The sequence below is a fragment of the Nematolebias whitei genome, chromosome 8, assembly GCF_014905685.2.
Source record: "Nematolebias whitei isolate Nwh7 chromosome 8, NemWhi1, whole genome shotgun sequence".
Lineage (NCBI taxonomy): Eukaryota > Metazoa > Chordata > Actinopteri > Cyprinodontiformes > Rivulidae > Nematolebias > Nematolebias whitei.
The window spans coordinates 35,200,934-35,216,340 of NC_056505.1; the positions used below are offsets into that span (position 1 = coordinate 35,200,934).

Below are 15,407 nucleotides of genomic sequence, written 5' to 3' on the forward strand. Positions count from 1 at the left end.
TCAACAGTCGAGGTCAGAGAATGAAACTTGTTTAACATACAGAAAAGATTATTGCAGAAGCAGCAGACTTTTTGGAGTCTACTCTTGGTAATCTTCTGAAAAAGTTTAAACATGACATTTCTTCTTCAGTAAACATTTAGCTGACCGAAGCCTCAACTTTCACACACTTACGACTTGCTCATTTCAGACAGAAAATCAAGAAAGGCATATTCAGGTGATTTCTTCTCTGAATGAGGAACAAAAATCATTACTTACTGTTTATGTAAAATAAAAATGAGTAGTTCTTTTCAACCTGTAAAGCATTGAGTGAACTAACACAATTTGATTATCAAAACATTCGTAAGACAGTAATGATTATAAAGAATTGTCTTTTCTGCTTGATTAATTCAAGAAAGAAAGTTCATCAGATGGTTCAGACTTATTCAGATCAATGAAAATAACAGTCTCTGTCCATCTGGTAGATTTGAGGTCATCTGGTTCACTACAAGCTCAAACTCCGTGTTTTTCAGTGACAGCCCAGAAACCTGACTGATCTAGAGAAGATCTGTGTGGAGGAATGGTCCACGATCCTGCTGCAGTGTGTGCACACCTGGTTAAAACTACAGGAAACCTTTGACCTCTGTAAGTGCAAACAAAGGCTACTGTACCAAATATTAACATTGATTTTCACAGGTGTTCAAATTCTTATTTGTAGCAGTAACACACGAATAATTAAAAAAATCATACATTGTGATTTCCTGATTTTATTTTTTTAGATTGTCTCTCACAGTGGACATGCACTTAAGATGAAAATTTCAGACCCCTCCATGATTTATAAGTTGGAGAACTTGCAAAGTCACAGGGTGTTCAAATACCTGTTTCCCTCACTGTAGACTGTAGATGCGAAAGCGTCAGTGGCTGCGTCGCTCACTTGGGCAGCCTGTGCTGAGACACCCACCCTCACCCACTCCACATGCATATGTCTTTATGTCACAAGTATATTGCTTTTTTTGTGCTGGTTTTTTTGCAGAAATATGATTTTTTTTTTTTTTTTTTTTTTTTACCTCCTCTTCCCTCATGTTCCCCTTTTTCTAATCTAAAGAAAAAGGAAACACCTCTCAGTGAGACTCAGGCTGCAGCCTCAGACACCTCATCTACCCTGTCTGTTGTTTGTTTGTTTGCGTTTCTTCGGATGAGCTGTATTGAAATGTAGTTTGTCTGTGCTACTGTGCAATGACAATGAATCTGATTCTGATTATCATTCCACTATTAAGACTATATGTGATCAAACTGAACATAATTGGACATATGCTTTTGGATGTCATAAATTAAGGTAAGATGATAAAAACTAACTTGTAAGATGTCCTGATGCATGCTCAATAATATATGTAGATTAATTTAACAAGACTGAGCCAGGTCCTCTGGACGGATTCTTCTGTGCTGAAACGTTTAATCTTTTATCCAAAAGACTTCAGTCTGAGGAGCTGCAACAGTCTTATAAGCAGCACCTCATAGTGGATCAGCCAGTTTGTTTATGACAGCCAAAACTAGCTGTTCACATAATAAAGAAGGACCATCAGCCTAATGACCAAGCGTTAGCTGGCCGCTTGCTATTCACAGAGGGCTGAGTGATACTAGCAAAAACAGCACTGTAAGAAGGTGACGAACACGGAGGCCTCCGCCCCTGACAGTTTCTTTTCACAAAGATGGCCTCCTTTACTCCTCTCTCAAACCACTGTTCCTCTCTGTCCAGGATGTGAACATCTTCATCCCTGAAAGAGTGACCGCTGGCCTGGAGATGAGTGTAGACCACAGAGTCCTGGCCTGATGATGTTGATCTTCTGTGCTGGGCCATCCTTTTGGCCAGTGGCTGTTTTGTTTCCCCGATGTAAGACTGATCACCCTCCTGACACTGAACAGCATACACAACATTACTCTGTTTGTGCCGGGGGACTGGATCTTTGGGATGAACCAGTCTTTGCCGTAATGTATTTTGGGGTTTAAAAGCCACTGGGACGTTATGTTTAGAAAATAAACGTCTCAGTTTCTCTGATACTCCCTCAACATACGGAATGACCACTGGTCTGGATCTGGGTTCCTCCTTTTCACCTGATGGCTGACTGGAGTCCTGTTTGGGTTTCTTCTCTGCTTTTAGGAAGGCCCAGTTAGGATATCCACATTGCTCTAGAGCCTGTCTTGTGTAGGATTTTTCTTCTCCCTGACTCCTGGTGTCCCCAATAACTATGGTTATATATCAGCTTATAAGACTGAGTTTGACACATCTCCTCAGGCAGAAGAAGTCTTTTGGATAAAAAACAAAACATTTCAACAAAGAGGAGTCCATTCAGAGGACCTGACTCAACCTAGTTGGAGAACTTGTAAGATGTTCAACCTGCTCGGCTTTTAAACTAGTTTGCCTGGCTGTGACGGGTGTACGCTGCCTCACAGTGCTGAAGATAGGCACCAGCTTCCCATGAACCAAAAAAAGATAAAGCTGGTGAAGAAAATATATAGTTTACAATAGACCATGAGTTACAACAACCAAATAGCATTTGCTGGGGCTAGCTAGCTAATGTTAATTAAAGTAAACCTAAGTTGTAATGATCAAATAACCCATGGAGTTGTTCTTTTAAGTTCAACTCAACAGACCAATCAACAGACCACGATGATCAACCATTTTAACCCAGTTTGCTGGATCAAACTGATAAGATTCTGCAGATGTTGGATGCTATCTACCATGGGGCACTAAGGTTCATTACTGGTTGTAACTATCATGCCCATCATTGTACTCTGTACTCATTGGTCAGTTGGTCAACATTATCTACACAGACTCTCACACTGGTACATTTTCATTGATAAATTGCTCCTTGGTCTGCTGCCTTCTTGTATCTCCTCCCACGTGACTTTGTCAATGCAGTTACGGCGTGCACTCTCAAGGGACCTGCAGCGTCCCCTCAGTGCGGACCGAACTCGGCAAAAAGGTATTTTCTTACGCTGCTCCTGTAACCTGGAACACCTTGCAACAAGATCCGAAGCTGTCCACTTTGACTTCTTTAAGAGATTTTAAACATTTTGTGCCAATACAAAAAATCTATGCAAATGTCCTTTTTAGTATTTTACCGTGTTTTACATGGCAACTTGATTCAAATGTTTTTATAATTACTTTTATTTGATTGCTTTTTGTTGAATACCTTCTGTAATTTCAATTCAATTTCAATTCAGTTTATTTATATAGCACCAAGTCACCACAGAAGTCATCTCAGGGCACTGAACAGAAACATTCATATATAAAAATAATAATTTAACATTATTTATCTGAGGAGCAGACTGCTTTTTTTTTAACTCCATTGCAGAACTCTCATCTTGAGCATGAAGGCGACAGTGGAAAGAAAAAAACTCCCTCATGAGGAAGAAACCTTTAGCAGAACCAGGCTCAGTACAAGCGACCATCTGCTTCGACCGACTGGGTTTGAGAGGAACAGATACACAATGGCAGGTCAAGAATCACATGTTAAAATAGAAATCGTATAAAATGAAAACTATTCAATTTTAAAAATTCATTTAAGGAAATGAGGTCAATTTGTCCTGTTTGTCCTCTAGTAGTCTAAGCCTATAGCAGCACAACAAGCCAACCCTAACTATAGGATTTATCAAAAAGGAAAGTTAATCCCAGTCTTAAAACTGGATCATGTGTCAGCCTCATGGACATAAACTGGAAGTTGTTTCCACAAGAGAGGAGCCTGATAACTGGAAGATCTGCCTCCCATTCTGCTTTTGGAAACTCTAGGAACCACAAGTAAACCTGCAGTCTGAGAGCAAAGTGCTCTGTTAGGAAAATATGGAACAATAAGATCTGTAATATAAGATGGAGCTAGGTTGTTGAGAGCTTTGTAGGTTAGAAGTAAGATTTTGAATTCTATTCTGGATTTGATTTAGGTACAAACTAAAACTGGAGAGATATGATCTCTCCTACTAACTCCAGTTAAGACTCTGGCAGCAGCATTTTGGATCAACTGAAGACGTTTTAAAGAAGTATTTGGACACCCAGATAATAAACCATTGCAATAGTCCAGTCTAGACGTGACAAATTCATGGACCAGTTTTTCTGCATCATTTTTAGATAAGATGTTTCTAATTTTAGAATGGTTGTTTGTCTCTATGTGGCCCTGTGATGGACTTGCGACCCGTCCAGGGTGTACCCCGCCCCTCGCACAGTGATTGCTAGACATGGGCACCGGCAACCCCCGTGACCCAAAAATGGAAGAAGTGGTTAAAGATAAAGGATGGATGGTTTCTAATTTTAGCGATATTACGCAGATGGAAGAAGGCAGTTCTAATAAAGTTTTTAATGTGGGGGATAAAAGACATGTCCTGATCAAAAATAACACTAAGATTTTTAACATTAGAGCTGGAGGACAGATTAATGCCATCTAAGGAGGGAGAAAGACTGAATTTTTTTTTCCTAAGACACTCAGGTCCAAAAACCAAAACATCAGTCTTGTCTATGTTCAAAAGCAGAAAATTTAGGGTCATCCAGGTTTTTATGTCTTTAAGACATGCTTGTAGTCTAAGTAACTTATTGAATTCATTGGGTTTAATGGACAAATATAATTATGTATCATCAGCATAACAATGAAAATTTATCCCATGCTGTTTAATAACTTTACCTAATGGAAGCATATATAATGTAAAGATTATTGTTCCAAGCACTGAGCCCTGAGGAACTCAATGACTAACTTTGGTGTATGATGAAGATTCATTTACATTCACAAATTGTAATCTATCAGATAAACCAATATAGAGCCATTCCTGTAATCCCAACATCATATTCAAGCCTCTGTAGTAAAATAGTGATCAACTGTATCAAATGCAGCAGAGATCCAACAGGACCGAGACACAAGTCCATTGTCTGAGGCCACGAGAATATCAGTAACTTTCACCAGTGCAGTTTCAGTGCTATGGTGTGCTCTATACCATGACTGAACTTTGCATGTTGTCTGTCTAAAACAGGTCTCTTGTCAATGAGTCCTCGTGACTCAATGAGACTAACCTGTATAAATAAAGGTTGAATGAATAAATGAAAACCCAACCATACTGAGTAAAATTACCAATGTTTGTCTTGGTCCAGCGTTGATCCAACACAGATTACAAACTGGACTGTTTTTAACCCAGCAAGTTTTAGTGGGTACAGGAGGAGATGTTCTGACAGCATCATTACCAGGACTGTACTGTTTCAGTGATGCTTTTTATTTTTCAGGAACAAAAGCATTTAAAATATTTCTGAGACTGGATAAAAAAAAAAGCTATATATATACATATATACACACATATATATATACACATATATCTATATACATATATATACATATATATTATAATATACAAACAAAACCTGGAGGTTATGAATATAGCTAGTGTTCCCTGATGGAGGGAAATGAGGTAACAGTGCCCTTGCGGGACCAACTGATCGTGCCAACCATGATTGTGAATCATTTGTACTCAGTTTTCTACACAGCTTTTCCATTTCGTCTTCATTTGGATATTGCTGGGTTGTGAGTTTTTGTACACAAGATCTGAGTATGTTTAGAACCTGGTAAAAACCAGATCATATTATTATGCCCTTATGGTTTTGTCTTTTTCCCATGAATGTTATAGTGAGATATGACATTCTGACTGCACACAGTGGGATTATCTGGATTAATCATGTGACCTCTGTCAGTGATTGGCAGCAACAGAACTTATTATTTTGGCTGTAAATTGAAAGGGAGTGAAGACATCTCATCAGTACGGAGTGGGAGGTGGGTGTTGGGACACAAGACACTGAGCCAGGTGACTTTCTTTCCAGGCATGATTTATTGAAAACACACCAAATTTATACTCTACAAACCAGCATTTTTTCCATTATGTTTAACAAGCGTAATATTTGCCTCTGGGTATTAGTAAAAGGAACATAATACATTCTGTCACTGTGGCATCGCCTCTGAGCGCTACAAAACCATCATCAGCTTCACTTCTCTAGGAAACCAAACCCATTTTTCAAATGACTAACTCTTTAAAAGTTTATTATACAATGTAATACAAGGCAGAAACCCGCCAACAGTCTAAACTACATCAAGGGGGACTGAGGGGTGGGGACGGGATGGATGGAATGAGGAGTTTTAGTGGGTGGGGGGGCTGACACGGGGAGGGATGATGAACAGAAGGAATGAGATGACAGAAGGGTTGGAATGGAGTTATATAAAACACATTTCTCTTCATCTAGCATGGAAAAGATTAAGGCACGTGAAAAGGTACAAACACATCTGCTACTCAGTTCCTTTAGCTGGACGTCTTGAATCGGTTCTACCTACACAGGTGGGTTGGTTTGACCCGACCCGTCCGTGGATTTTACAGCACAGTTTACAGTTCTCTGTTCTGTGTAAGATGGGCTGCGCATTCACAAAAACCCAAGAAGCCCACTTTTTTTTTTTTTTTCTGATTTCATGACACAACTCCAGATCCTTTGGTTGTGGTAGTGCATTTAGGAACAGACAGCCTCATGGGTCTTTGTCCAATGGAACCACACGTGTGAGGACACACAGAAGGGATGGTGGGCACTATGACATTTTTAGTCTTTTTTTTCCTTTAGAAATCTGAAATTATTTTACAGTAAGTTGATTTTTAACCACAACATACATCTTTGTAAACACGGTGTAAAATATGCAAGCTTTACAAAGTCACATACGTCACAAAGAAAAACTCGGACTCCAACGCAGGCACATGCCGTTCGCCTTAAGTGAGAGACGCATGAGTGACACCAGCTCAGACCGGACCAGGATTCTGCACCTCGTCTTCCCACCCCAACACGACTGTAAAAATATAGATGCTATAAGTCCAACCTTATTTAAACGTACACACTGCCACCGTCGTTTTGGCTCCAACCACAACCCATGATGCACCTCTCCTCTCCTCCTGCACTCGAATGAATTAGTTCATATTCATAAACAACACCACGAGAAAACTGGCACTTGGAAAGAATATAAACATCTGTAAAGATTTTTTTCTTCATGCTCACGACTTAAAAGTTTCATTAAAGATGCAGCAGCAGGTTTGTGATTAACTAATCTGTAAATGCATGAGGAAAGAAAAAAAAACATTTATATTTATTAATAATGTCATCGTTTTGTTCCTCGTTTCCTCTTTTTGACCCCACCAGAGAAACGCATCCTTTTTGATTAAAAAATAAAATAATGCAGTTTGTTTTTCTCGTTACCTTTCTGGCAAATACAAAATATAAATAGGTGAACCTCGCTGTGACGACAAAATCTGACACACTGAAATTAAACATGTGGTTATTTGTTGTTTACAAACAAGGTGAGCCATTATCAAATGAAATGTGCTTTCCAAACAATGTCATATACAAGAACTCTGACTTTTTGTTTTGTTTCAGCCGTCATTTTTCTTTTTTTTTTCTTCTTTGTTTTATTTTACTCTAATATACATTTATATAAAATCCAACTTTTAGAGCTAAGTGAGCACTTAAAAAAAAACTGAATAAAACAAAAATCATCTATAAACAATGTTTTATAATTTCTTTAATACACAACGCTAACAAACAGCAACTAGCTCAGAAACTCATGGAGCCGCGTCACTACACAACCTGAGTGTTCACACGAGTAACCTTTTGGCTCATACAGGCCACCGTACGCTGCAGTCTGGCTCTGTTTCTCTTTAACCTTCCTCTCGTCACCGTGTGAACAAAAACGCCACCAGATGGAGTCAACACGTCACCTGCTTTTTCCTCAGATCACAACCTGCACACTTTACAAGCCGTTCCACACGTCTGATTTAAAAGCAGTGCACTTTTTAATTATTTTTTGTAAAAACGCAGTGAGCCCAGATGAGCCGTCAGCTCATGGGAGCAGACAGCTTCGTGTTCCTCTACAATGCTACAACTTTTCTCAGGCTCCGTTTCTCTTTCCGTCTCTCTACGTCCATCTTGCTAAACATTCAGGAGCTTTCGAACACACCAGTCTAAACCCGTCTACGTCAAGATGTCAAAGTGTGAAAATAAACCAAGAGCAAAATCATTAGAAACACTTTGTAACACTGGAATCATTTTGATGCACAGGTTTTCTTTCATTGCACGTTCATATCCCACCAGCACCTCTTCACTTTGCTTCCTCCTCTTCTTACGTTTCCGCTCCTTCACCAGCCTCCATCTTGTTGCAGTAAACACTGTAAAAATTCACATGATGTCCGGGAATGTAGATATGATAAAAAGAGTAAGAGAAGTCACTTGTTTTTGTTGTTTTTAAGCTTTTTCAGTTTTTTTTTTTTTTTTTTTCATTTTGAAGAGCACGACTGAGCTGCTGCTGGGTAGTTGCTGTTGTGATCGTTATCGTTTGAAATCCTCTCTGCTGTACAAAGTCCGACTCCAAAGACGAGCTCCTGTGAAATGGCAGTGGTGATGTGACAGATCCTCTTCTAGCTGGGGGTGTCACACTGTTGCTGTTTTTAAGCCTGGAGCATACAGAAGAAAGAAACCAAAATATGAAATATAGAAAATGTAAAATAAGAGTTTCAGTGAAAAACATGAAATAATCTAAATTTGAATAGTAAACAACATCTACTTCAGCTGGTTCTCACAAAGGCTGTATGAGGATTTATTAGACCTCTAACCTGCAGCCTTATTGTTGAAACATCTTTTTTATTTGGTAATAACAGCTTTAAATGTGAACAGATACTCTTAATTTGTGTTTGAAAGCATTGCTCCAGATGGCAAATGAAGAATCAAACAGATGCTTAATGAGCTGCGTGAGATCCCGAGAGTGCTAAATGAACTACACATCTTACCTGATGCTTCATTCACAGCTTTTATCCCCACTCTCTACCAAAGAGGCAAAACCCCAGTGAACACTAAAACTCTCTTACGTTATCACAGCATGAGGCATTTCCTGATGGATGGAACTGAGGAGTGAATGGATGGCCACTAAAAAAAGATGATTTGGGATGAAAATCAAAGGCAAAGGAGTCTGATAGAAGATACATGCAGGCGACAGGACAGGTAGACACGCTCACCCAGACCAGCTTGGAGAAAGTCATGTGTTGGGGCTAAAAACGTTGGAGCACAGAAAATCTATAAAATATTTGTGTAAGGGGCTTTAAGATATCAAATAACTTAAAAGATGATCTTATCTTAGATGCAGAGAGGCAGCATTTAGGAGATTTTAGTGGCTTTTGGTTTGAATTTTCACATGTAACAGAGTTTGAAGAGGAACAATGTAGGTTCCTGGCCGTGGAACACTGGACCAGCTCTTTACCCTCACTAGGGTCCTCAAAGGGTCACTGGAGTTTACCCATTAGGTCTACATGTGTGTTGTGGACTTGGAGAAGGCGTTTGACAGTGGGGGGTGCTCCGTGAGTATGGGATTGGGGGTCGGTTGTTACAGGCTGTTCGGTCCCTATACAAGCGGTGAGAGTTTGGTTCACATTGCCGGTAGTAAGTCAGACTCCTTCAGGGTGGGAGTTGGACTCCACCAGGGCTGCCCGTTGTCACAGATTCTGTCCATAACTTTTATGGACAGAATTTCTCGGTGCATCCAGGGGCGGAGGGGTTTCGGTTTGTTGGCATCAGGATTCCATCTCTGCTCTTTGCAGATGATGTGGTCCAGTTGGCGTCATCGTGCCGTGATCTTCAGCTCTCATTGAAGTGGTTCGCAGCCGAGTGTGAAGCAACTGGGATGAGAATCAGCACCTCCAAATCTGAGGCCATGGTCCTCAATCGGAAAAAGGTGGATTGCTCTCTTCAGGTAGAGGGTGAGGTTCTGCCTCAAGTGGAGGAGTTCAAGTATCTCATTTTGTTCATGAGTGAGGGAAGAATGGAGCGTGAGACTGGTGCAGCATCCACAGTATTGCAGACTCTGTACCGGTCTGCTGTGGTCAAGAGGGATCTGAGCTGGAAGGCAAAGCTCTCTGTTTACTGGTCAGTCTACGTTCTTACCCTCACCTATGGTCACAAACTTTGGGTAGTGACTGAAAGAATGAGATCACAGATGCAGGTGGTTGAAATGAGTTTCCTCTGCAGGGCAGCTATCAGGAGACACTCTGAGAAGAACCGCTGCTCCTCCACATCGAGAGGAGCCAGTTGAGGTGGTTCGGGCATGTGGTAAAGATGCTTCCTGGGCGCCTCCCTAGGGAGCTGCTTCAGGCATGTCCAAATGGGAGAAGACCCCAGGGAAGACCCAGAACATGCTGGAGAGACTATGTCTCTCGGTTGGCCTGGGAACGCCTTGAGTCCTCCCAGAAGAGCTGGAAGAAGTGTCAGTGGAAAGAGATGCCTGGACCTCCCTGCTAAAGCTGCTGCCCCCTCGACCTGACTTCGAAACAAGCGGAAGATGATGGATGAATGGATGGAATGAAGTTTGACACTGCTGCTATAAACTGAAATTATTATAAACTAAATTTTCTGTTCAACAACCTCAAAATGTACCTTTCAAATTACTGCAATACATCATGTCTGCTTCCATCATCTGAATACATAAATCACTGGCTTAAACTACTGCTTTACCCTGGAAGTGTGACAAATAAAACGTGAGCATGTGCACATAGCTTTCTTTTTCTTCTTCACTACAGCTTTTCAATAAAGGACACCCGAGTCCCCAGAGGACGTGTTTATAGTGCAGAAGAATGACTCCTCTTCGTCATTCGCCTCCAATTCCAGCATCAGCTGTCGGGGGAAGCAGCGAGCGAGGTGCTGGGCATACATTTAAACGAAGCAGGCGGAGCCAAGTTGAAAACGGAGACCAGAGTGTGTCATTGGGTGGATAAGCTGTGTTTGTGAATTTCCAAGTCGATCTCCCTGAGCAGCAGCGTCAGGCGCAGTGGCAGCTGGATGTTAGCTGCACTGCATTGCACATTTGCACGTTTTAAATCACCGTCTTTGATTTTATTCACTGAAGCAAAACAATAAATCTTAAATCATTCTGGGGGTGAGTTGGGGGTGTGTTTCAGTGACTTCTCCAGCTGATTGCTTTAAGGGTGGCAGCAGGACTACATGGCAAAGTGTGGGGATGCAAAAGGGGGAAAAGAACCAGAAATGAACAAGTAATAGAAAATAAAAGGATGCACAATCACTCAGAGGGTGCAGGAAGTTACTTTGGTTTGTGCGTTGACTTGTTTGTTGCAGACCTACCATGCATGCATTTAGACCCAGGAGTCAACAGGCTGGGGCTTAACATCACAAGCGTCCACCAGACTGACCGCAGGCCTGTTACTCCTAATATAGTGCTTCCTATTTGTGTCATTCTGTAGCCACAGGGGGACAGGTTAGGAAAAAAAACACAGCAAAACAACAAGGGGTCAATGTATTTGTCATATACGTTTACACACACACATCCAGGATCAGAGAAGCCAGCAATAATATCTTTTAGGAAAAGCTTTGGTAAGAAGGCAGAAAGATTACAAACACATGCAAATCGAAATAGAGAAGTTTGAAGGACCGAGCTGCAGTCAGAGCAGGTCGAGGATCAGCTCCAGGAAACACGGATGGCGGCTTGGTAAATGATGACGAGCACCCCTTCCTGCTGGGGTGACCTGTCTGGAGTTAGTGAGCTGACTGAAATACCCGACAGTCTGATGGGAGCGAGCACCTCCACCTCTCCAGTACAACAAACACTTGCCTGTCTGATAAAAAGTATGATAGCTAAATCTACTTAGTTCAATAAATGTCTGAGAATCTTCATAAACATCTTTTCATCAAACCATTTATTCCTCAGCTGACATTTCAAACCTGCCTGAAAAACAAACAAACAAACTGACAAATCGTGACAGCTCAATAAATCAGCATGAAAAATGTGACAAACAACAACAACACCTCTGATTTGGATCCAACTGGGATCCATGTTTTCTTATCATTTAAGCTGCTGTTTTATACGTTTCATAAATCCTGTATGTTTGTTTTTAAAGTGACGGTGGAAGTGGGTAAGTTGGTGAGAAACTGGACACGTCTGTACACACATGACCAGAAACCTCCGTGCTCTGATGCGAGACCTTTCATAGTTTATGCAAACACCGTGTCTCAGAGTTAAAACCAGACTGTTGGTGAGTTTGTACATGCACAAACTGTTCTGGTGTAGTTCGAGCTGCAGCAGAGCACGTGTCAGACGCCAAAAGAGCAATAAAACTTAAACTTCTATTTTACTGGAGACTGCAACAACAAACTGTCCACGTGCCGTTCAGATGCTTTGATGGGTGCTACCATCACGCTACATTTCAGAGTCACGCCCAACTCTTTAAACCTAATACTAGGTTTTCAACGCTTTTTTTTGTATTTCTTTTATACAGAATACAAGTCTGTCGTCTTAACACGACCTGTATTTATCTTAAAGTATCTCAAGGACATCCTGAACTTTGAACGGAAGAATTGGAGGTCACCTCCATAAACACTTGCTCCTGTTTCTGAGCTTTACGATTACATTTATGTCAGTGTAGATTTCATTTGAAAGTTTTGATATGCTTGTATTGATGTGTATATTTTACACTAATAGTTGATTTATTTTTGTATAACAGCTCTCTCTTGAAAATTAGCCAATAGTGTCTCCAGGTGACCAACCTGTGTAAAAGAAATTTATCTTTTTTGCTTTTGATTGTTGATGCACTTAAAGAGGAAATGATGTCACCGACCATAAAAGTGGTATTGGTCTTGAGCGCTGGAGTGTTTTTATAAGTACAAGAACGAGTATTTGAGGCTGGTATTGAGCCGGGTTCCACTCGGGACACCACCACTTTAAACTGTAAATAGTAAATATGTTCTCTGATAAAATATCTAAATTCAGGTTAATATAGAAAAACTAAACCATTCACTGGATTGTTTACCGGCCTAAATTGATTGAACTGATATTGGCACAGCAATTGTTTACGAAGGGACTTTAAACCTGCACAGAGAAGGAAATATATCTCACAAGCAACTTCATTACTGTTTGCATTTCAGAGTGCCGAGCAGTAATTTCCATCCACCACACAATTTAGTAGATGAAAACTCAACAACCAAGAAGTACTTGAAAGACATCTGACATGTCAAACACCCTCTGAGGACATTATCTTGTGACTCCACTTGGAGGCTGGATTGCCACTCGGCTCGACAGCACACCGTGGCTGCTGCATAATCAGCACACAGCCTCGTGATAATTCCCCTCCGTTCTGAAACGGGGCTCGTCTGCAAGAAGTGCGCCTGTGTTGGCATTTCTTTTAATCAGCCTCAGATTAATTACCTCACAGACACCAAAAGCTTACACTCAATTAACTGCTGGCTCCCAGATCTGAGAGCGAGGCAACAGTAACAGAACGACAACTCGCAGCCTCTTCACAGAGTCGATAACATTAAGAGCCTCTAATGAGAGGCCACCGCAGAAGTCACAGAGCGGCAACGACAGAAACACACACGGAAGGAATGTGACGGTGCTTTTCCACATGAAGTCATTATTTAATCTTTCGTGTCCTGAACCCTGGATGAGATCAGAGGAGGTCGATTTTACCTTTAATGGTTCCCGTTCTGTTGGGTCGGCTGAGCCGTCGTCTGTTTTATATTTGCACTCCTTGGCCCTCTGGTCAATGGTGGTGTAACCATCTAATGAGGTCAGAGAACAAAGATCAATTAATGCCTCTGACTCTGACTAACAGGAAAAACACAGATCTTTTGTTGCAAAGTGCAAGAAAAGGTGCTCAGGACAATTAAAAACTGAAAATATCCCTTCTCATGCATCCACACTGTTCATTCAGTCTTTCAGCAGGTTCTGAACCAAGTAAATTATACAGTATATATATATATATATATATATATATATATATATATATATACACATTTATACCGTATTTTACATTGTATAAGTCAATTTTTTGTGTAATTTGCACGCCCTGCGACTTGTACGGCGAAGCGACGTATTTATGGATTTTTTTCCATATTTTTAGACCAATTTTTGGCTGAGATATGATCGTTTCCATTCATTCTGACTGAAAAATAGTGCCGTACCATTTTAGAGGGCCCTCTAAGCTTTTGACGACTACCGGTATACCTGTAGGCATAAAACCATGCCGAAGGAGGAGTTTCCCTCGTGCGTGGTTGTGACAGTTAATGAGAAGGGGTGGATGGACACAGACATTATGATAGTGATGTCAAAATGAGGCTTTTTGAAGCATAGAATCATTTTGAACCATTGTGTCATAAAGTGGTTCACTACCCGAAGCTTCATTCAATTCCCTTGGGTGACATTTACTGGCAGTAGCGATTGTTGCACCAACTGAAGCCCTGCGAATGTGATGCACCTCTTGCGTAAATAATAGCACTTATGTGTATATGTGTGTTGTACATGTGTTTTTAGTACCTCATTAAAGATTCTAACTAACAATAATAGGCTAATTTAAAAACAATGTGAACTGTAGAGGCGCGCGGGGGGGGGGGGGGGGGGTAGATCCTCCCCCAGAAAATATGGAATAAGAGATGCTATTTCCTGCATTTTGGTGTCTTTTAACAGGTTGTTGGCGCGGACAGAACATCCACTTGTTGTACTTTTAATAAATAATAAAAATGCGCAATGACTTTGGACTTTTTAGGGGTGGAGTGGGCGGATAAGAGCGTTCAAAATTATAGAGTTCCAGGATCTTGTTCTGACAGGATCCGGCTCAAATTAACCACTGTCTGAATATAAAAAAAAACAAGAGCTGTTCGTAACGTATAATACGTGAAGAACGGGGATGTGAGGCGGGGCTTGAGCATCTTAAATACACTGAATCACGCCAAATGTTTGAAACTCCGCCTGTCAACTCGAAGCAGTCAGCTGACTCGGTCTGAATGAAGCAGTGAAGTGGTTCACACGTCATCGGTGACGTCACATGAAGCAAGCTCTGGCCCACTGCTTCACCATAACTACCCTGTAGAGTTTGAAGCGTGCTTTGAAGCTTCGGTGTTAGAGGTAACTTCACTACATGATGAAGTGCTACACGAAGTGGCCAGAAGGATTTTTAGAGCAAAAAAAGCCCCGCTGGTGATGGACAGCATGCGTGCGCACATCACGCCACAATTTAAAGATAAAATTAAATTGTGCAACTCCATCCCTGCCATCATCCCGGGAGGCTTGACAAAAGTGCTGCAGCCTCTAGACATTTCTGTGAATCGGAGCTTCAAAGCAGCTCTGCGCCGCCTTTGGGAACAGTGGATGGTGGACGGAGAGCACAGCTTCACGGCTACCGGACGGATGCGTCACGTGACGTTCCAGCAGGTCCTCGGCTGGATCGATAAAGCCTGGACATCAGTCACCAAAGAAACGATCCAGTCGGAGTTCAGAAAGGCAAGGATGTTAGCTGGAGCTGCAGCTGACGCAGAGGAGGACTCCGACAGCCCCGGGGAGGAAGAGGAGGCAGCGTTGCATACAAAGTATATATATATATATATA

At 41.3% G+C, this 15,407-nt stretch overlaps 1 protein-coding gene across 1 annotated transcript in view; it reads right to left on the reverse strand.

The window, feature by feature from the left end:
• Window positions 1–6,391: 6,391 nt before the first annotated feature.
• Window positions 6,392–15,407, reverse strand: part of arvcfb (ARVCF delta catenin family member b) — a gene marked incomplete in the record, with an annotated part of 179,365 nt that continues 170,349 nt past the window's right edge. The window contains 3 exon segments of the mRNA XM_037681242.1: window positions 6,392–8,481; window positions 11,153–11,265; window positions 13,494–13,585. Of these exon segments, the coding sequence (XP_037537170.1) occupies window positions 11,164–11,265; window positions 13,494–13,585 (194 nt within the window).